Raw genomic sequence first — 22500 nt, forward strand, 5'->3', positions numbered from 1 at the left:
ACTTGCTGACTGATGTCTTGAGATGTTGCTTCAATATATCCACATAATTTTCCTCCTCAAGATGCCATCTATTTGTGAAGTGCACCAGTCCCTCCTGCAGCAAATCACCCCCACAACATGATGGTTTAACTTGGGTCAAACGTTTCTGGTAGCCTTCCACAAGCTTCACACAATAAATTGGGTGAATTTTGGCCCATTCCTCCTGACAGAGCTGGTGCAACTGAGTCAGGTTTGTAGGCCTCCTTACTCGCACATGCTTTTTCAGTTCTGCCAAAACATTTTCTATGGGATTGAGGTCAGGGCTTTGTGATGGCCATTCTAATACCTTGACTTTGTTGTCCTTAAGCCATTTTGCCACAACTTTGGAAGTATGCTTGGGGTCATTGTCCATTTGGAAGACCCATTTGCGACCAAGCTTTAACTTCCTGACTGATGTCTTGAGATGTTGCTTCAATATAATCACATAATTTTCCTTCTCATGATGCCATCTATTTTGTGAAGTGCACTAGTACCTCCTGCAGAAAAGCACCCCCACAACATGATGCTGCCACCCCCGTGCTTCACGGTTGGGATGGTGTTCTTCGGCTTGCAAGCCTCCCCCTTTTTCCAACATAAACATCCAAACATAATGATGGTCATTATGGTCAAACAGTTCTATTTTTGTTTCATCAGACAAGAGGACATTTCTCCAAAAAGTACGATCTTTGTCCCCATGTGCAGTTGCAAACTCTAGTCTGGCTTTTTTATGACGGTTTTGGAGCAGTGGCTTCTTCCTTGCTGAGCGGCTTTTCAGGTTATGTCGATATAGGACTTGTTTTACTGTGGATACAGATACTTTTGTACCTGTTTCCTCCAGCATCTTCACAAGGTCCTTTGCTGTTGTTCTGGGATTTATTTGCTCTTTTCGAACCAAAGTACGTTCATCTCTAGGAGACAGAATGCGTCTCCTTCCTGGTATGATGGCTGTGTTGTCCCATGGTGTTTATACTTGCATACTATTGTTGGCACAGATGAACGTGGTACCTTCAGGCATTTGGAAATTGCTCCCAATGATGATCCAGACTTGTGGAGGTCTACAATTTATTTTCTGAGGTCTTGGCTGATTTCTTTAGATTTTCCCATGATGTCAAGCAAAGAGGCATTGAGTTTGAAGGTAGCCCTTGAAATACATCCACAGGTACACCTCCAATTGGCTCAAATTATGTAAATTAGCCTATCAGAAGCTTCTAAAGCCATAACATCATTTTCTGGAATTTTCCAAGCTGTTTAAAAGCACGTCAACTTAGTGTATGTAAACTTCTGCCCCACTGGAATTATATTACAGTGAAATATAAGTGAAATAATCTGTCTGTAAAAAGATTTAGATGTCCTAACCGACTTGCCAAAACTATAGTTTGTTAAGTGGTTGTGGAGTGGTTGAAAAACAAGTTTTCATGACTCCAAACAATTGTATGTAAACTTCCAACTTCAACTGGACATGCATGTTCAATATGGGGGGGAAATACCACATTTCCCAGAATGCATTAGTTTAATCCTGAAGTTGACCCATAGGCCTTCAAAAAGAAGCCAAAGAAATGGAAATATAATTGGCTATTCTAAGCACTAAGGTTAAAAGAGTACATGAACATTGTTTCCAGAGAAAAGTGATATATTCTTTGGTATCTGGAGATGTGACCTGTCAGATTCAATGAAACTCATTATTTGACTAAAATTCTACATCCTGTGGGTGAGTTGATTGGGAGTCAATTCCAAAATGAATAATTGAGCCTAACCCTGATGTATGTACATGTGAGTGTGTGTGTGTGAATGTCTTCATGTGACCTTCTGATGTGACTGTCTGTTTACGTAAGTGAGCATGTCTGTGCGCGCGTGCTACACTTCTCTTACTTGACCCCATACGCGAGGATGACGAGTCCGATGATGACGCCGATGGATCCGTCCAGGTACCAGACGTCAGGGTGGTGTCTGAACACCTCAGCACTGATGAGGATGGAGAAACCCATGATGCCCCCCACCATGGAGTTAAACGCTACAGCCACAGAGAGGAACCACGTTAATATCACACCATGGAGTTAAACGCTACAGCCACAGAGAGGAACCACATTAATAACACACCATGGAGTTAAACACTACAGCCACAGAGAGGAACCACATTAATATCACACCATGGAGTTAAACACTACAGCCACAGAGAGGAACCACATTAATAACACACCATGGAGTTAAACGCTACAGCCACAGAGAGGAACCACATTAATAACACACCATGGAGTTAAACGCTACAGCCACAGAGAGGAACCACATTAATATCACACCATGGAGTTAAACGCTACAGCCACAGAGAGGAACCACGTTAATATCACACCATGGAGTTAAACGCTACAGCCACAGAGAGGAACCACATTAATAACACACCATGGAGTTAAACGCTACAGCCACAGAGAGGAACCACGTTAATATCACACCATGGAGTTAAAAAGCCTGCCTCCATGTCTGTCTGGTGGGAAATTAGTGAAAAGGGTCTGAGAACAGAACAGCAACATCAGACTTATTGGATTGTTGCTTTGTGTGCTGTGAAAACCTGGGGGGAGAGAGAAGGGGGAGGGAGAGGGAAAAAGGGAGAGAGACAGAGACACAGAGAGAGAGAGAAAAGACCATCAAAGAGAGTGAAGGAACAGGTGTATGAGGAGAGGGAGAGAGGGATGGAGGAAGGGGCTGAGGCTCTACTTTGAGCCTGTAGGAGAGGAGTGTCTACAACTGGACCACGTACACCAGTCACCTCAGCTCTTATTTATTACCATCATTTGTTTTTTTTACTTTCTCCCATTTTTCTCACCTCCCTGGCATAAGGCCTTATATCGCTGCTTTAATTGGCTCCAGTTCAAGTAGGCATGCTATGCAAGCCCTTGGTACAGTGTGTGTGTGTGTGTGTGTGTGTGTGTGTGTGTGTGTGTGTGTGTGTGTGTGTGTGTGTGTGTGTGTGTGTGTGTGTGTGTGTGTGTGTGTGTGTGTGTGTGTGTGTGTGTGTGTGTGTGTGTGTGTGGTTGTGTGTGCACCTTTGCGGGTCCCTGTGTGTGGTACGTGTGTGTGTGTGTATATATGAGTCAGTCTTTCCTGGCCTACCGTCAGTGATGAGGGCTCTACTGGTCAGCACTCTCCCCAGCATGAACTTCAACACAGCCAGGATAATACACATAATCCCACTGACAATAGACACACTGAAGAGGAAGTCATCCTGAGAAATGGAGAGAGAGAAAGAGAGAGACAGAGAGAGAGGAGAGGAGAGGAGAGGAGAGGAGAGAGAGAGAGAGAGAGAGAGAGAGAGAGTTTGAGTTTTAAATACTCTTTATTGGGTCTGGGGGCCCACCACACAATAAATACTCATACAAAACCACAGTTACACATCAATTAAAAACACAACTCCAATTCCTCCTCCACAGTAACAAAACACAACAGCCTCTGAATACCCCATATACTCAAAAACAGATCAATATTGTTGACAAGTTTATAATAGGCAAACTCAACCCTTAGTCTCGCTGCCAACATTCCCTCCAGCACTCCCACCACATCCACAGACCCCTGTCCCCGAATGCTGTTCTTTCGGGTCTTCCATATCGCTAATTTTGCTGCCCCTAACACAAAATTAAGCAACACAACTACACCCTTTTGACTGAACCTGTACTTTGGCCCAAATATATACAGTTGGGAAGAGAAAACCTCTCCCAACGTTGAGAACCAATCAGTGATCAGATCAATCATCCCAACCAACCTGGGACACAGCAAAAACAGATGTGCCAGAGATTCATCTTCAGCACAGAATGGACACCCCTCCCCAACAGTAGGGTCCAGGTGTACCAGATGCATGTTGGTGGCTATAGCTCCATGTATTATCCTCCATTGGAGGTCAGCTGTCCTCTTATCAATAGGCAGTTTATATAATGATCGCCAACAGCCTTTTGGAGAAGCACCTGGACCAAGCACATCCGCCCACCTCGTCGATTTTACCCCTTCCAGGGAAGAGGCATGGGACACCTTCACACATGTTCTGTACATAGCCTTTTTTCCCACCTCGTTGAACTCCCCCAGCTCCGGGGTATCGAAGGAAAGCAGCATCCCCGCGTCCTCCTCAAATGCCCCCATCGCAGCACTAACAATCAGTGCAGGGAACACATAATCCAGACCCTCCTTCCACCGATCAGAATTGGAAATGTCAGTCACATACTGCAGATGAAGCACTGGCAAGGAGTCGCAGACCTCATCGACGACCTTCCTCAGTAGGCGAGATGATCGGATCCCCGCTCTTTCTCTCAGCTCCTCCAATCTGCTCCTGCTCCGCATCAGATGACCCAGCTTGGTACACCCCACGCCTAATAGGCATGAACGTAGGCTAGCTGAACCCAGAACACGGGACTGGAGGGCAGTGTTATGAAAAAGAGGCTCTTCAAAAAGCCACATCCCTGGTAGCGTGCCGGTCTTACGGGACTTGACAAAGACTCTCCAAGCCTGCATAACAGACTCATAAAATGGAGTCAGGCCAGTCAAATCACCCCCCTCCAGCTTTAAGAGGAAAATATGTTTGTCTAAGCCCAAACAGCCCGCTCTCCTCATCAATATGTAGGCTGTTTCGACCCAGCTAGAACAGTCTCTGTACAACAATCTCTGGGCTGCTTGGAGCCGGAAAGCCATGATCCTAGAGGAAATGTCCACCAGGCCTTGCCCACCCTCGTGCAGTGGCAGATACAGGGCTGCAGCTTTGATCCAGTGTTGTCCAGACCAGAAGAAATTGACAAGGGTCCTCTGAAGCTCTTGTATCAGACCCTTTGGTGGCTGTAAAATCATTAGTCTGTGCCACAGGGTAGAAGCAGCAAGATTATTAGCTACCAGGACCCGTCCCCTATAGGACAGCTGGGGCAACACCCATTTCCACCTTGACAGTCTGGCACACACTTTCTCCACTACACCCTCCCAGTTCTTTTTCTGAAAGACATCGGAGCCTAGAAAAACTCCCAAAGTCTTCATTCCATCTCTGCCCCACTGAAGCCCCCCTGGTAACCGTGGAGCGGACCCCATCTGAAGCTGACCTGCCCACAGCGCTTCACTCTTTCCCCAATTTACTCTAGCTGAGGAGGCCCCCTCATACACCTTTAAAGCGTTTGAGAGAACCTTAACATCCTCACCCCCTGTGATAAAAACAATCACGTCATCTGCATACGCAGACAGTGCTATCGTGGGACCCTTCATTACACCTGGCACAGAGAAACCAGTAAGCTTCGCTCTTAAAAAACAAAGCATTGGTTCAATCGCCAGACTATATAACTGCCCTGAAATTGGGCATCCCTGCCTGATGCCCCTTTCGACAGGGATGGGGCAACTCAAACCACCACCAACCTTCACCATACACGAGGCTCCAGCATACAGTAAATTCACCCAAGACAGAAAAACATCCCCAAACCCAAAGGCTTTCATTGTTTTAAACAAGTACTGGTGGTCCACACGATCAAAAGCCTTCTCCTGATCCAACGAAAGTAAACCCACATTTACATCCGACAGTTTACAAATGTCTAAAACATCTCTTATCAGAAACAAGTTGTCAACAATAGAGCGATCAGGTACACAGTAGGACTGGTCCTTGTGGATCAACAATCCCAGATACTCTTTCAACCTGTTTGAGAGACATTTAGAAACAATTTTGTATTCTGCGCACAGCAAGGCAACAGGTCTCCAATTTTTTATGAGAGCCAAATCCCCCTTTTTTGGCAACAGTGAAAGCACCGCACGTTGACAGGATACAGGAAGAGAACCCTCATGAAAAGATTCACACAGCACTTCATAAAAATCCTCCCCAATAGACCCCCAAAAGTGCTTATAAAACTCAGATGGTAAACCATCGATGCCAGGGGCTCGGCCTGTTGAGAGCTGCATAACTGCTGTGGACAGCTCTTGCAGTGTAATATCAGCGTCCAATGCGACTCTCTGCTCAGGTCCCAATTGAGGAAGACCGTGTAACAACTGTTCAGTACATAAAGAGTCACAATCCTCCGCCTTATAAAGGGATGAGTAAAAATCCACGGCATGTTGACGCATTTCAATATCATTCGTGGTCACCTTCCCATCAGGGAGACGAAGGCAGACCATCTGTTTGCGTTGAAATTTCGACTGTCCTAGGTTGAAAAAAAAAGTGCTAGGAGCATCCATATCCTTGAGGGAAGCGAAACGAGACCTAATCAAGGCACCCTTCAATCTTTCATGCAGAAACGACCTCAGTTCATGTCTCTTGTCCTGTAGGTTCATGACTAGTCCAGGGTCGTTCTGAGTGAGCAGCTTCAATTCAATAGATTTGATATCCTGTTCAAGGGCCTTGATAGTCTCTTTAACTTCAGTTTGAGACAAAGCAGTATACTGTTGACAAAAAACTCGTATTTGGGCCTTCCCAACCTCCCACCATTGTCTCAAGGACTCAAAATTCCCTTTTATACCCCTCCATTTTTCCCAAAACAACAAAAACCTGTCACAAAACATAACATCATGTAACAATTTAACATTAAAATACCAGTAAGGCGATGACCGTCGTGGACAGGACAAGTGAATATCAACAGTAACAATATGATGATCAAAGAAACCCACAGGAGTAATGGCACACTTTCCAACCCTACTACAGTAGTGATCAGATACATACAACCTGTCTAACCTTGCTGCACTGACACGACCTTCATTAATTTTTAGCCATGTGTACTGCCTAACTTTTGCATTCCTTACTCTCCACACATCAGAAAGCTCAAACTCAGTTAATAGGCCAGACAGGCAAGTGGCTGACCGCAGGTGAGGTTCTTCAGCGGTGCGATCAACAGTAAAATCCACTGTACAGTTCCAGTCACCCCCTAAAACCATACACCCCTCTTGGTCACACTGTCTTAAGGTTTCCTTTATTTGATCAAATATAGCAATACGCTCTGTACCCTCATTAGGAGCATAAACATTCAAAAAAACAAACAGAAACCCCATAACATCCACCTTGACCAATAAAACCCGACCCTTGACAATCTCTGTTGTAGATACCACAGTCACCCCTAAGCCTGAGGAAAACAAGATTGCCACCCCAGCACTGAAATTAGTACCATGACTGAGTACATGCTGCCCCTCCCACCACATACCCCAGTCAACCTCATTTTCCTCATCACTATGTGTCTCCTGTAGGAAAACTACATTAAGCCTTTTCTGTTTTATTACTTCTAATACCCAAGCCCTCTTATTCCTGTCCCTTCCCCCATTAATATTGAGAGAACCTACCCTTAGTACCTCCATATAGAAAAGAGAAAAGAAAAGCAGAAGAAACCACAGAGAAACCAACGAGAAAAAAGACACCCTATGAAGCATGATCATCATCATTATTTTTCTTTCTTCTCTTAACCTGAACACGTTTCCCACCACCTTTTGCTGCTGCAACAGCAGTAATAAATTTCCTCAAGTGAAACCGTTTCTTCTCACTCAATTGGTCTAACCCCACCGTCTTCTGTAACATCACAGCTGACCTCACAAACTTATCAACATCAAAATAATCTGCCAATTTGACAGATTTCCCAAAAGTCTGATCCAGAAACTCATTTACCTCCTCTAGATCATAAACTGAGTCCTCACCAGCAGCTGTCATATCTAAAGAGATATCCATATCATTCTCCTGATCCTCAGCTGAGACCACAGACAACTGACTCCCCTCTACCACATCCCTTTCAACACTCCCCACTTGCACCTCATCACTCGTACCAGGCATCTCCTCCACTACCTGGGAGACTAGCCCCACCTGAACATCACTACTCATAGTAGGCATCTTCTCCACTAACTGGGAGCCTAGCTCCACATGAACCCCAACACTCGTAGTGGGCATCTCCTCTACTACCTTGGAGCTTAGCTCCACATGAAAACCCTCATGTACCTCATTACTCGTAGTGGGCATCTCCTCCACTACCTGGGAGCCTAGCTCTACATGAACCCCAGCACTCGTAGTGGGCATCTCCTCCACTACCTGGGAGCCTATCTCCACATGAAAACCCTCCTGAACCTCATTACTCGTAATGGGCATCTCCTCCACTACCTGGGAGCCTAGCTCCACATGAATCCCCTCCTGTACCCCGTTACTCACAATGGGCATATCCTCCACTACCTGGGAGCCTAGCTCCACATGAACCCCCTCCTTTACCCCAGCACTCATACTGGGCACCTGCTCACCAGTCTGAGGAACTGGCTCTTCAGACACATCCTTACCTTCTACCACAATACTTTTCTGTAGCATAACATTTCCCTCTAATACAAGTTGCAACCCTGTGCCCTCAACAGGGATAACTTGTTCCTCAGCACCAGGTGCTTGTGGCTGCTCTGCCGCTGTCGGCCCACCTCTCCCTACATCAGTGGGCCCAGGCGTTACGATGACCACCTGCGCCCCTCCCTCGGCCTTCTCCCTTTTCGGGCAAGCATGTCGCTTATGACCAACATCCCCACACTCAAAACACCGTTGACTACCCGTACTAGCATAAGCCATATACAATCTATTGTCATACTTGACTTTAAACGATAACTCTAAAGTCTGCTCCGGTGAGTCCAAAAACATAAACACCTGTCGCCGAAATGACATTACCTGTTTCAACGCCGGGTGTTTGCAACCCAACGGAACAACCTTAATTGAACTGGCGAACTTCCCAAAGCGCAATAACTCGCGCTCCAACAGCTCATTTGGAATAAACGGTGGTACATTTGAAATCGTTACCCTTGTTGACGGAGAAAAAAGCGGCGTAACTTGAAAAAACATTCCTTTAAGAATTACACCATGCTCAACCATCCGATCAACCAGACATTCTTCTTTAAGAAATACCACCACAGCTTTATTCATCCGGGATGCATAAGCAATATTCTCATAGCCTACCTTCTCTCCTACGTTGACCAGAAACTCCTCCACCGTGACAGTAGCTTCAGTAACACACCTAAAGCCGTGCCGAAGTGACAGGGACGGCATCCCCATTCGGGCTGCCATCCCCGCCAAAATCAGGGTAATTTCGATACGAAAAACAAAAAACTTAATTCTACCACAACAAAAAAAGTAAAAATAATAACCTTAATCATGCACAGAAGAAAACCAAGAAAATGCCACCAAGAAATAACAAACCGAAAGAAAGTTGTGAATATCTAACTCTCCACAACACACGCACTCCTTCACTCAAACAATTCCCAGCATGCACCAATCACTCCCAGCATGCAGAGAGAGAGAGAGAGAGAGAGAGAGAGAGAGAGAGAGACAGAGAGAGAGGAGAGGAGAGGAGAGGAGAGGAGAGGAGAGGAGAGGAGAGGAGAGAGAGAGAGAGAGAGAGAGAGAGGAGAGGAGAGGAGAGGAGAGGAGAGGAGAGGAGAGGAGAGGAGAGGAGAGGAGAGGAGAGGAGAGGAGAGAGAGAGAGAGGAGAGGAGAGGAGAGGAGAGGAGAGGAGAGGAGAGGAGAGGAGAGGAGAGGAGAGGAGAGGAGAGGAGAGGAGAGGAGAGGAGAGGAGAGAGAGAGAGAGAGAGAGAGAGAGGAGAGGAGAGGAGAGGAGAGGAGAGGAGAGGAGAGGAGAGGAGAGGAGAGGAGAGGAGAGGAGAGGAGAGGAGAGAGAGAGAGAGGAGAGAGAGAGGAGAGGAGAGGAGAGAGAGAGAGAGAGAGAGAGAGAGAGAGAGAGAGATAGAGAGAAATAGAGTGGAGGGGAGAGGGAGGGAACAGAAGGGATAAAAAGTAGAACATCTACAGTGAGATGAGTAGTTAGGTACGGAGTGCTCTTGTCATTCATATTAATATGGCACAGCCAGGCTTGCAGTATGTGCCTCTCCTCTCCACAAGGTCATTATGTTTGGTATGGTGTCACTGTGATAAAACACTGCTTCACAAACACATGATGCCTCCTATCCAGTATTAGAGCTCTATGCAATCTGTGTCGCTGAAGTGATAGAACAGAAATGTAAAAGTAATTTCCGATTGAGACGAAATATGACCATTTACCGAGAAGGCAGTCTCCGCTAACACGAGAACATTGCATTTAAATTCCAATCACGCTGTAATGCTGAACTTCCGCGATCCGGATTGAATAGAGCCCTTAGTAAAACAAAAGGTGACAAACAGATTGTTGTGTTGATACAATATGTTGTATATCCACTGTAAACTCCAAGGCATTTTTAACTCAAATACTTCTAGTAATTGTACTCAAACTCAATGAAAAGTCATTATTACTTCAAATGTTTATGTGGTACTGACTCAAAACGAATGGGAAGTCACACCAACTACATTTTTTAAAGATCTTTTTTTTGAACTTTTTTCCCAGCATTTCCCAGAACTTTTTTCCCAGCATGCTCTTCTGCAGGTAGATTTTTTTGGACATGTTTCTAATATCTGTGTTTTGCATGTACATTGAGTGATTCATTGATTAAATGTTTTGCTACACAAAAATAATTGTTTTATAAACTACATTTTTGCACCCATTACTGAAACGGTTTACATGGCTACGGTAGTTTCCTCCCCCTGTTCTTAACCCCGGCAGTCATTATGAATGCAGGTTGCGGGTGAATACACATTTCAACTGTTGGATAGCCTAAAGCTGGCTAGATTCCAACAGGAATTACACATCACTATGCAAGCCAGCATAATGTGATTTACAGTTAAATTTTTACAAAATTTACAAAATTCAGGGACATTTCCTAGGTTTTTCCATAAATCCTGGTTGGAAAATTACTGGAAAAATGTTTGTGAAAGTTTGTGGAATTTTGCTACCCTACTTGCAGGCCTGATGTGGCCTGTAAACTAGGAGTTTCAGGCCACTGTATAAGGCCTTATGATATATATAATGGTTCAGTTATAAGGATAATATTCACCTAGGAACTCACTTGGTGAAGGCCACAGGACTGAAAATGAACATTTCTGTCACTAACAAATACAGTCATTGGTGGTAAATCGACAATTCAATCGAAAAGGCAAGGCACACTGGGAAGTTATTGGAGGCGTGGCTTAGTGGGGGCGTTACATTTACGTATACCTTACTCAAAAAAACTGCATTTGTATTACTCATATGAAGGTAGTACTGCTCACTTCAGATATTAAGGTTCCCGGATATAAATGTTTTGCATACCCTGCCATGATGATATATCATTCTACCAGGTAGGCCTGTTTTACAGGCAACATTTAACACATACCTGAGACCTGTCTAAGACAGCATATTGAATAACAGATTCTAAATGGATCAACAGTTAAAAATTAAAATTAAGTTGAGAGTTGTCTGTACTGTATCTGGGAAATGTAAAAAAGATCAGGAAACATTAGTTATTTTTTATTTACATGTATTTAACCCCTTATTTTAGCCACTAAACAGTCTAAGCCCCATCTTAGCCGGGGAAGGGGGTTACTACTAAGCTATATGGAAATGTATTAATGTCATACCAAGGATAATTTTGCTATTTGATTTGAAATTTTAAGACCTCTTGAAGTATCAAAAAAATATATTTACACAATTATTTGCTGAAACATTTTATTTGGCCTTACTGCTATTAGCCCATACAAACACATTGAATAACAAAATCACACAACCCTCCCCAAAGCACCCCAGTACATTTTGAGTGTTCCCTCTTATTCCCCACGTCAGAAGCCTTTACCGCGTCAAACTGTGGTCTGGAATCAATACTGAACAACATTACTGGTTGTTCCTCTATCTAATATGGAGATATCCTCCCTTCCCTCTGTATGTTCAGACTCAAACACCTTCTGTCTGTGAGTCGGTTGTGAGAGAGAGAGACACAAGGTGTTTTCCATTTCTGTCATTTATCCCTGGCTCAAATTAAAGGGCCACTTCCACACAGCAGCTGGGAAACCAATCTAACTCCTCCATTTTTAATCAGGTTCCAGACTCACTGGTCACTGAGGGAGAGGGAGGGTGGACGTGAGAGGAATCACATCCAGGTAATCCACACATACACACAGAGCCACCACCACCATCTTACTAAACCTGACCTCTATTCACTATACACTGTCTCTTACTAGATCTGACCTCTATCCACTATACTCTGTCTCTTACTAGACCTGACCTCTATCCACTATACTCTGTCTCTTACTAGATCTGACCTCTATCCACTATAGTCTGTCTCCTACTAGACCTGACCTCTATCCACTATACTCTGTCTCTTACTAGACCTGACCTCTATCCACTATACTCTGTCTCTTACTAGACCTGACCTCTATCCACTGTCTCTTACTAGACCTGACCTCTATCCACTATACACTGTCTCCTGGCCTCTATCCACTATACACTGTCTCCTGACCTCTATCCACTATACTCTGTCTCTTACTAGACCTGACCTCTATCCACTATACTCTGTCTCTTACTAGACCTGACCTCTATCCACTATACTCTGTCTCTTACTAGACCTGACCTCTATCCACTGTCTCTTACTAGATCTGACCTCTATCCACTATACACTGTCTCTTACTAGCACCCGGACCAGTTAATCTGGTCAGGCTGATGATTCGCCTCTCAACCTCAGGGCCAGGTGTGTGTGTGTGTGTGTGTGTGTGTGTGTGTGTGTGTGTGTGTGTGTGTGTGTGTGTGTGTGTGTGTGTGTGTGTGTGTGTGTGTGTGTGTGTGTGTGTGTGTGTGTGTGTGTGGGTGCAGCACAATGGACCCCTGGGGTAGATTTGATCTGGCCACAGGCCCAGGCAGGTTAACTATAGATGAGCCTACTGAGACTGTTTAGAAGGAGAGCCAAATGAGCCAAATGAGTCTTTGGACCTGCATCAATGTGGTTCTGAGTGATGGTTTACGACACTCTTTTACATCATCTGTGGTTTATGTGTGTCAATGGCGGAATAACGTTAAAAACTCGTTAACTATGATTGATGGTGATGGTCGTCTTTGCTCGATGTAACCCACAAAGTAATACATGGTACCAGGGGTGAACGTTGCTCTCTTCTATAGCGGGACCACTATATTCAATACCTTCACGTTGCTCTCTTCTATAGCGGGACCACAGGGATCAATATATTCAATACCTTCACGTTTGCAAATGACGAGGATTAAGATGAGTTTATGGAGGGACTGGATCATTTTGATGCATATTGTTCACCCAAGAAGAACGACACATATTAAGAGCGTTGTGTGTTTCGCTGTCGTGTACAGCATCAAGGTGAAAAGTTTGACATCTTGGTTACAGATTTGTACCTTGTCAGCTCGGGGGTTTGAACTTGCAACCTTCCGGTTACTAGTCCAACGCTCTAACCACTAGGCTACCTTGCCATGTTTTGCTGTCGTGTACAACATCAAGGTGAAAAGTTTGACATCTTGGTTACAGATTTGTACCTTGTCAGCTCGGGGGTTTGAACTTGCAACCTTCCGGTTACTAGTCCAACGCTCTAACCACTAGGCTACCTTGCCGTGTTTCGCTGTTGTGTACAACATCAAGGTGAAAAGTTTGACATCTTGGTTACAGATTTGAAATGAAAAGCACAGACGTGTAATTTTGTAGACCTAACCCTCAACGCTTCGAGATCAGATTGTGTTTGGTATAAATGACACTAGAGTTAGAGAAAGATTGCTGCGGGAAGGTGAGTTACATTTGGACACTGCAGTAAAAATCTGTCAGGCGAAAGATTGTATCGACTCTTTTTAAACTCGCTTCCCTCACAGTCATCACTACTAAGAGTCAGAGAAGCAGAGACAAATGGGAGAAGGATGAAGAGGGATGACGTGAAATAGACAGAGCCAGGCCACAGAGAGTTGGAGGGAGATTGTGAGAATGTGTGTGAGTATGTGAAGACAGGCCCGATGGAGCCTGATCTGTTCAATCACTATAGAGTCTAAAATGTATTATAAACTGGGTGGTTTGAGCCCTGAATGTGGGCATGACCCCCCAAAAATTGGCAATATACCACACCACCTCTGGCCTTATTGCTTCATTATACAGCAGGGGTTCTCAAACTTTTTGGGCCGGGGACCCCTTTTGTGATAGCAAATTCTTCAGGGAACCCCTCACAACCTGAGTGAGATAGAAATAGCATACAAGGAGTTTTACTCTGACTTTGGCAGTGCATGTCTTCGGCCCTGGGAAGGAACATTCTAAAGGCCCACCTCGTCATCGGAGAGCAAATGTTGCAGTTTTCAAGCTAATTCCCTGCAATTCCAAACATCTCTGATTTGGTAAAAAGCTGAGGGATGAGCATGGAGAAATGTACAGTAACCACTCTCAAATTCATAGACAGAGCTATGGATGCAAGGACTGACAATCCATGATATCAAAATAATAGTTTTATCCAAGTTTTGAGGCTATATAGTGTTTGTTTACATTTACGTTGTTTAAAAACATTGGCGTAAAAGAAGCTAACATTTTATGCTCTGATGGGGTACGACAGTAGAACTAACCTCATGAGGCATTTATCAGTTATATTCTTCACTGATCAATGGGTATATCATGGTATTGCATAAATGGATGTAGCAACTAAGGATTTTAGATTTAAATTACAGTGCGTGTACAGTTGAAGTCGGAAGTTTGCACACACCTGAGCCAAATACATTTAAACTCAGTTTTTCCCTATTCCTGACATTTAATCCTAGTAAAAATGCCCTGTCTTTAGGTCAGTTAGGATCACCACTTTATTTTAAGAATGTGAAATGTCAGAATAATATAATTTCTTTCCAGATTTTATTTCTTTCATCACATTCCCAGAGGGTCAGAAGTTTACATACATTCAATTAGTATTTGGTAGCATTGCCTTTATATTGTTTATCTTGGGTAAAATGTTTTGGGTAGCCTTCCACAAGCTTCCCACAATAAGTTGGGTGAATTTTGTCCCATTCCTGTAACTGAGTCAGGTTTGTAGGCCTCCTTGCTCGGACACGCTTTTTCAGTTCTGCCCACACATTTTCTATGGGATTGAGGTCAGGGCTTTGTGATGGCCACTCCAATACCTTGACTTTGTTGTCCTTAAGCCATTTTGTCACAACTTTGGAAGTATGCTTGGGGTCATTGTCCATTTGGAAGACCCATTTGCGACCAAGCTGATGTCTTGAGATGTTGCTTCAATATATCCACATAATTTTGCCTCCTCATGAAGCTATCTATTTTGTGAAGTGCACCAGTCCCTCCTGCAGAAAATTATCCCCACAACATGATGCTGCCACGGTTGGGATGGTGTTCTTCGGCTTGCAAGCCTCCCCCTTTTTCCAACAAACATAATGATGGTCATTATGGTCAAACAGTTCTATTTTTGTTTCATCAGACAAGAGGACATTTCTCCAAAAAGTACGATCTTTGTCCCCATGTGCAGTTGCAAACCGTAGTCAGGCTTTTTTTATGGCGGTTTTGGAGCAGTGGCTTCATCCTTGCTGAGCAGCCTTTCAGGTTATGTCGATATAGGACTTGTTTTACTGTGGATATAGATACTCTTGTACCTGTTTCCTCCAGCATCTTCACAAGGTCCTTTGCTGTTGTTCTGGGATTGATTTGCACTTTTCGCACCAAAGTACGTTCATCTCTAGGAGACAGAATGCGTCTCCTTCCTGGTATGATGGCTGTGTTGTCCCATGGTGTTTATACTTGCACAGATGAACGTGGTACCTTCAGGCGTTTGGAAATTGCTCCCAATGATGATCCAGACTTGTGGAGGTCTACAATTTATTTTCTGAGGTCTTGGCTGATTTCTTTAGATTTTCCCATGATGTCAAGCAAAGAGGCACTGAGTTTGAAGGTAGGCCTTGAAATACATCCACAGGTACACCTCCAATTGACTCAAATGATGTCAATTAGCCTATCAGAAGCTTCTAAAGCCATCACATAATTTTCTGGAATTTTCTAAGCTGTTTAAAGGCACAGTCAACTTAGTGTATGTAAACTTCTGACCCACTAGAATTGTGATTCAGTGAACTATAAGTGAAATAATCTGTCTGTAAACAATTGTTGGAAAAATGACTTGTGTCATGCATGAAGTAGATGTCCTGACCGACTTGCCAAAACTATAGTTTGTTAACAAGAAATTTGTGGAGTGGTTGATAAAATGAGTTTTAATGACTCCAATGTAAGTGTATCTAAACTTCTGCCTTTAATACTGTAAAACTCTGTCTCAAACAAAGCCCTGACCACACAGGCTACTGAACCAACCAACCAGCCAACCAGCAGCTACCTAAACTGGAGCAGAGAGGATTATTGGGACTTATTAACTTCTAAGAGGCTGAACAGACAAAAAAAGAGCAGAGTGCAGCATCTGACATGTTCTAGAGAGAGAGAGAGAGAGAGAGAGGAGAGAGAGAGGGGAGAGAGAGAGAGAGAGAGAGAGAGAGAGAGAGAGAGAGAGAGAGAGAGAGAGAGAGAGAGAGAGAGAGAGGAGAGAGAGGAGAGAGGAGAGAGGGAGAGAGAGAGAGAGAGAGAGAGAGAGAAAGAAAGAAAGAGAGATATAGAGAGAAAGATAAAGAGAGAGAGAAAGAAAGAAAGATAAAGAGAGAGAGGGGGAGGACTGAAGGGGGAGAGAGAACTAATTTCTATCTTAATCTATCAATCCTCTCCTTTCTTAACTTTGATTCTCTCTCTCTCTCTCTCTCTCTCTCTCTCTCTCTCTCTCTTTCTCTCACTTCCTCTAACCCCCCTTTCCTCTCTGTCTCTCTCTCTCTGTCTCTCTCTCTCTCTCTCTCCTCTCTCTCTCCTCTCTCTCTCTCTCTCTCTCTCTCTCTCTCTCTCTTTCTCTCACTTCCTCTAACCCCCCTTTCCTCTCAGTCCCACTCTCTCTCTCCCGTTTCCTCTCTCCATCTCTATCCTGACAACGCAATGCAAGGTTGGACTGGGCTAGAGGTCTTCATGGATCCATCTGTACCCGAACAACCCGAGACCTGATCTGGAACCTGGAACCCGGGACCCGAGCAGGCCCGGATACAGAATTCTAAATATTGTCACAGGTCTAGGTCAGATCTGACATGATTGTCATATGTTGTTCGTAACTGTAGGATGAGAAAGTGCATGCAGCCTCAGCTATATAGCTAGCTTAACTAGCTTCTCCCGGTTTGATGCAGTCAGGACAGGTACAACGTCTTCATATTGGATGATATAAAACATAGCTATGGCAGCTATTAGTGTACTGCTCCCCATGTCACTCGATAACAGTACAGCCCCTCCCTGCCTGTTAGAGTGGCACCTCTCTCCCTCCGTTTGGAACGGGTCTCTAAATATATTTACACATATTGGGTCCAACTTTTTGGACCCGTGAAGACCTGTACTCTGGGCTGGGCTGTGGATCAGCTACTTTACTTCCTGATTGTCGTGGTAATGAGCAGCTAATTGGTCGTTTTCAGACCAGTGGTTACATCGCACAACAGCTGTTGGCGCTCCGTTGCCATGAAGCAGACTTAAAAGACTTTACAGCTTCACTGATTACTGGTGTTGGCTCCAAATCAGAGAGAAATCACTCATTTACCATCATTTACCAACCGAGACAGCAAATAGAGAGAACGAAAGGGAGAGTGAGCGTGAGAGAGAGAGCGAAAGCGAGAGAGAGAGAGATAGAGCACAAAAGCGAGAGAGAGATAGAGCACAAAAGCGAGAGAGAGAGAGAGTAGAGGCAGTGAGAGAGAGAACGCGAAAGTGAGAGAAAATGTGAGGGTTGAGGTTCATTTGCATTCATTGAAACATTTACACCTTCAAACCAATATCCTACAATTATACTATCACATTGGATATGTGAAGATTGTGCACTTAATTATATATAATGGAATAAATTGTAAGGGCCATGAGGGCTGATAACTGCCATTGCATACCTTATATAGCTATCTATCTAGAACGAAAACGTTGTTGGTTTGATGAGGCAACCTTTTTAAATCTCTACCGCAGCATCAATCTACAGAAGTGTAGAACAGGTTGCATTTCCTGGCAGCAGTGAGATGAGACTATTCCAGGATTAACCTAGCCACTCCTTTCTCTGCTTCCTTTGCCTTGCCTTAACCTCAGCAGGCCTTGCACTTCACCACATGGGTAGGTGAATCAGAGAGGGGCAGAGGAAGACTTCTTTGACATCACAAGGTAGAAAAAGGGGGCTATAAAAAGACATCTCCTGGTATATAAAACATGGCGACGACTTTGAGGAAAGATTCTAAAATAACTGATTCCCCACACTGATGTCTCACGACAGGGTTTTCTGTGTTGGTGTTTGCTGCTGTGAGCATTTGTGAGCATTTGTGTCTATTTGTGTGTGTGTGTGTGTGCGTGCATGTCCGCGTGTGTGCGTCTCTCACCACTTCAGGAAGCAGCTTGGTGGCCAGGTCATGGATGGCTTTTCCCAGAATGCACAGGGAGGACAAGATGAAGACCACCCCAAGGACCACACACGCTCTGTGGACAGACAGAAACCAAAACATATTACCGCATAATGCATACCATACCATTACCATACCATTACCATACCATACTATTACCATACCATACCATTACCATACCATACCATTACCATACCATACTATTACCATACCATACCATTACCATACCATTCCATTACCATACCATTACACTCTTAGAAAAAGGGTTCTTTGTGGGGGGATAGGATTCTACCAACAACTGTTTTCATCAGAAGAACCCCTTTTGGAAGACAAGAGTTCTTTGTAAGGCAAAGGATTCTACAAAGAACCTTTAACATCCTAAGAACCATTTTTGGAAGAAAGGGTTCTTTGATGATTCTTTGGAAGGCAAGAAGGGTTCTACATAGAACAATATATAATATTTCCCAGCGTGCTCTGTTGCAGGGAGATTTTCAGAATGGTTTGATTTTCTGTAATATCAGTGTTTTCGTATGTACAGTACGTTGCTTGGTTGATACATTTTATGATACACAAAGATAAAAAAACATTGTTTTCTAAACTAATCCAATCTGTTAATAATTAGATGTGTTGCACCCGTTACTGAGATGTTTGTTCCAGTACAAATGATTGAGGTAGTCTCAGTATCCATTCTTCCCTACCCTGGCAGTCATTCTGAATATAGGTTGCAGGTGATTAACAATTCAACCTGTTGGATATCCTAACTCTGAATGGATTCCAACAGGAATTATACATCACTTTGCAAGCCAACATAATGTGACTTGATAATGAGCCCTGATGTGGCCTATAAACCAGGAAATTCCTAACAACACTGTGTTAGGCTATAACGAGGCCCTCAAAATAAGGCCTTATGATATGTCATGTATTTCATGTATTGTCATAAATAATGACATTTAAAGGATAATAATGCTGGTGGAACCGTTCATAGAGGGTTCTAGGAAGAACCTATAGATGATAAAATGGTTCTTTGGTAGAACCGTTCATACAGAGTTCTTCATAGAGGGTGGGAGGGAGGGAGTTCTTTGGGGCGGGAGGGAGTTTTTTGAAGAACCGTACACACTACAAAGGGTTCTATCCAGCACCAAAAAGGTTCCCTATGGGGAAAAACCGAAGAACCCTGGTTCTACTTAGCAAGTTTTTTCTAATAGTGTAGATTTTATGTGGTAAATTTAGGATTATTTAGTGTGATATATGCATAAATTGTATAAAGTGTATAAATTATAATTTGTGCGTTACATGGGTTTACTGAGGGTTGATTCCCTTGTCATCATCCAGTAAAAATGGAAGAAAAAATATGAACTAAAATACATTTTAAAGTTTACAAATTGCCTTGCAGTTTTTGTTAGCTTCACCTCTCTGTGGTACACTTGAATTGCTGTACTGGTTCTCCAGGGACCAAGAGCTGTTTGTGAGTGCTATTTTAACACAGGTTTAATCAGGCATAGAGAGGAAGGGGAGATCTGTTCGCATTAAACAAAAGTGAAAGGTGTCAGTTCTCTGGGTTCCTGGCAACGGTTCCAGCAGCAGCTTCACAGTTTAGTGCCTCTTTGGAGCCGGAGAAAGATGTCGTTTTCTTCCTTCGCCATTACTTCCCCATTTCTCTCTGGTTTTGACTGAGAATGAGAATGTCTTCATCCATCCATCCCTTCCCCCCTCCATTCCTGTACTCCCATCCCCCTACAGTGGGCATACATAAGATGGATGGTAGACGGGTGTCGGTGTCCTTTATCATTGTAGAACCTGCAGTGCTTAGGAAGTAACAGTGAGATGCTGTCGAACCAGGATCAAGATATGAACTAGGATGAACCCCACTAACACTGTGGTAGATATACTGTATCCTGTAACACTGTGGATGGTATACTGTATCCTGTAACACTGTGGAAGATATACTGTATCCTGTAACACTGTGGTAGATATACTGTATCCTATAACTCTGTTGAAGATATACTGTACATATGTTTAACATTTGAGTAATTTAGAATAGATTCTACCAGGCGGCCTGGACAAAAAATACAGGTAATAACAGCTCAATATAGTCATGTACAAGTAGGGCTGTTATGGTGATCGTATTACCGCCACACCGGCGGTCATGAGTCATGACGGCAGTCAAATTCCATGTGACCGTTTAGTCACGCTAATTAGGCTTCTCCAAGCTCTGATGCTGCTGATGGTCATTAGTAGCCTACCAAACTTGCTAACAACCTGGTAACCTGGTACTCGGCACTCTATTGTCCCTCTAATCACTCTGACATCAATGCAAATGTCATCGAAAATCTAATCAAACACTTCATGAGAGCCCATGAGCTCCTGTTGCGCAACATTTCTATAGGCTATGCAATTGCATGAGAAAACAGAGTGATGGCCTCTATTAAAAAGAGGAGGCTCCCATCAGCTTTCTATAGGCTGGGCCTACTGTATTTATTTGTCTCAACCTTCCTAATATGAAGCACATTGCTTATCTTTTCAACAGGATTATAACCAACATGGCTGGCATGAAAATTAACCATGGGAATAGCGTCCTCCATTTGCTATTTAAGTGCATAGATACCATGATTTTTTCCCCCCTTCCCTGTTTTTAGACATGTGCATGATAACGATACATTCTAAATAAAACAATAATTTCACACATATATTCTTTTGAACTAATTTCACACTATGACTTGTGAATTATATATTATCACTTGTGAATGATGCCCAGCTTAAGGCAAGAAACAGCGCATGCAATTTTTTGTGACTTTTTCAAACAATAGTCACACACCTCGTGTAGCCTAGCCCATAGGCCTATATATTTTAAAAATCTTCTTAAAATTAAGCACATTAATCTGCTTTATAACGGGTGTAGAGCCTAACTGGCATACATGTGCAGAGGGTAAGTTTCAAGTTTGGGGAAGATCATTTTCACCATAAAAATGCACCTTTATAATAAAAGATGACATGCATAATCACATTTGCGGTCACTTTTGAGAATGGTGTTTTCCTGCTACTAGAACATTTGTGCTTATAGCTTACTGCCGTGTGCGTATTGCTGCGCTTCTAATGTGAAGAAATAGCTGAACAGTTTGTCAACATTTTAGGCTAAACGTTCTGATCTATTGCCTCAGCCTCATTACTTTAAAAAGTTTGAGGCTAGTGGTTGTATTAATATTGGATCTATCAGATCCAACAACTGTCCCAGACTATGTTTGGAATATTTTTTTCTCGCACAGTATAGAATAGGTCATCTTTTGTACTATGGGGATAGTAGATTGACATAGGCTAGTGCTTTTGCTGTTTGTTAGGCTTACCCATCTTGTTGGCTGACGAAAAGTAAATGCGGACAATTATTCCAATATCTTCAATATGCGCCTCGGAATTGGATGAGGACGCGGGCAGTTGCGTCCCCAATGTGTCTGTCTTCACTTGTAGCCTGTGAGAAAGATCCAATCACGTGACGGAGAGCCATGTGAGTGAGAAGTGCTTCGGAGCGAGCAGCCGGGAGAAGGGAATTATCATTATAATATTCAGCCCAAGGGCACAACTGTCACGCCCTGACCTTAGAGATCCTTTTTATGTCTCTATTTGGTTTGGTCAGGGTGTGATTTGGGGTGGGTATTCTATTTTCTATTATTTGTATTTCTATGTTTTGGCAGGGTAGGGTTCTCAATCAGGGACAGATGTCTATCATTGTCTCTGATTGAGAACCATACTTAGGTAGCCCTTTTCCCACCTGTCTTTGTGGGAAGTTGACTTTTGTTTATGGCACATAGCCTGTAGCTTCACGGTTGTTTTCTCGTTTGTTGTTTTGTTGGCGTCATTTTCTATAATAAAAGAAAATGTACGCTTACAACGCTGCACCGTGGTCCACTTCCTTCAACAGTCGTGACAACAACGGCCACTGCCAGCAAAAGGCATGGATTTTATTAGGGTGCATTACGGCCATACAAAGGAACTGCCGCTAGGAAATTTGAGGCATTATCAAGTGCTTGTAAAATTGTGAATGAGAGACTGATGAAGTGTCTCCAGAGCTCATGCCTTTCATGCAACTTTTTTCAAAGCATCATTAGAGTCGCATCATGCAGCCTTAGTATGTATTAAAAATCAAAACATATAGCCCAATGTTTGTATCACAACTAAAGTTACATAAATAACTCTAAATGAAGCATACAGGAGGACCTATTTCTTT

The 22500-nt window shown here is 43.4% G+C and overlaps 1 protein-coding gene across 2 annotated transcripts in view; it reads right to left on the minus strand.

Moving 5' to 3' along the window:
- The window catches only part of LOC139380417 (transmembrane protein 163a), a 94114-nt gene that overhangs the window by 1437 nt on the left and 70177 nt on the right, over positions 1–22500 (minus strand). For both annotated transcript variants that reach the window (XM_071123077.1, XM_071123076.1), the window contains exons 5-7: positions 18261–18357; positions 3124–3235; positions 1888–2029 (exon numbers count right to left, since the gene is read on the minus strand). In XM_071123077.1, coding sequence (XP_070979178.1) covers positions 1888–2029; positions 3124–3235; positions 18261–18357 — 351 coding nt within the window. The remainder of the gene's footprint in view (positions 1–1887; positions 2030–3123; positions 3236–18260; positions 18358–22500) is intronic.

This window comes from Oncorhynchus clarkii, chromosome 22 (genome assembly GCF_045791955.1).
Source record: "Oncorhynchus clarkii lewisi isolate Uvic-CL-2024 chromosome 22, UVic_Ocla_1.0, whole genome shotgun sequence".
NCBI lineage: Eukaryota > Metazoa > Chordata > Actinopteri > Salmoniformes > Salmonidae > Oncorhynchus > Oncorhynchus clarkii.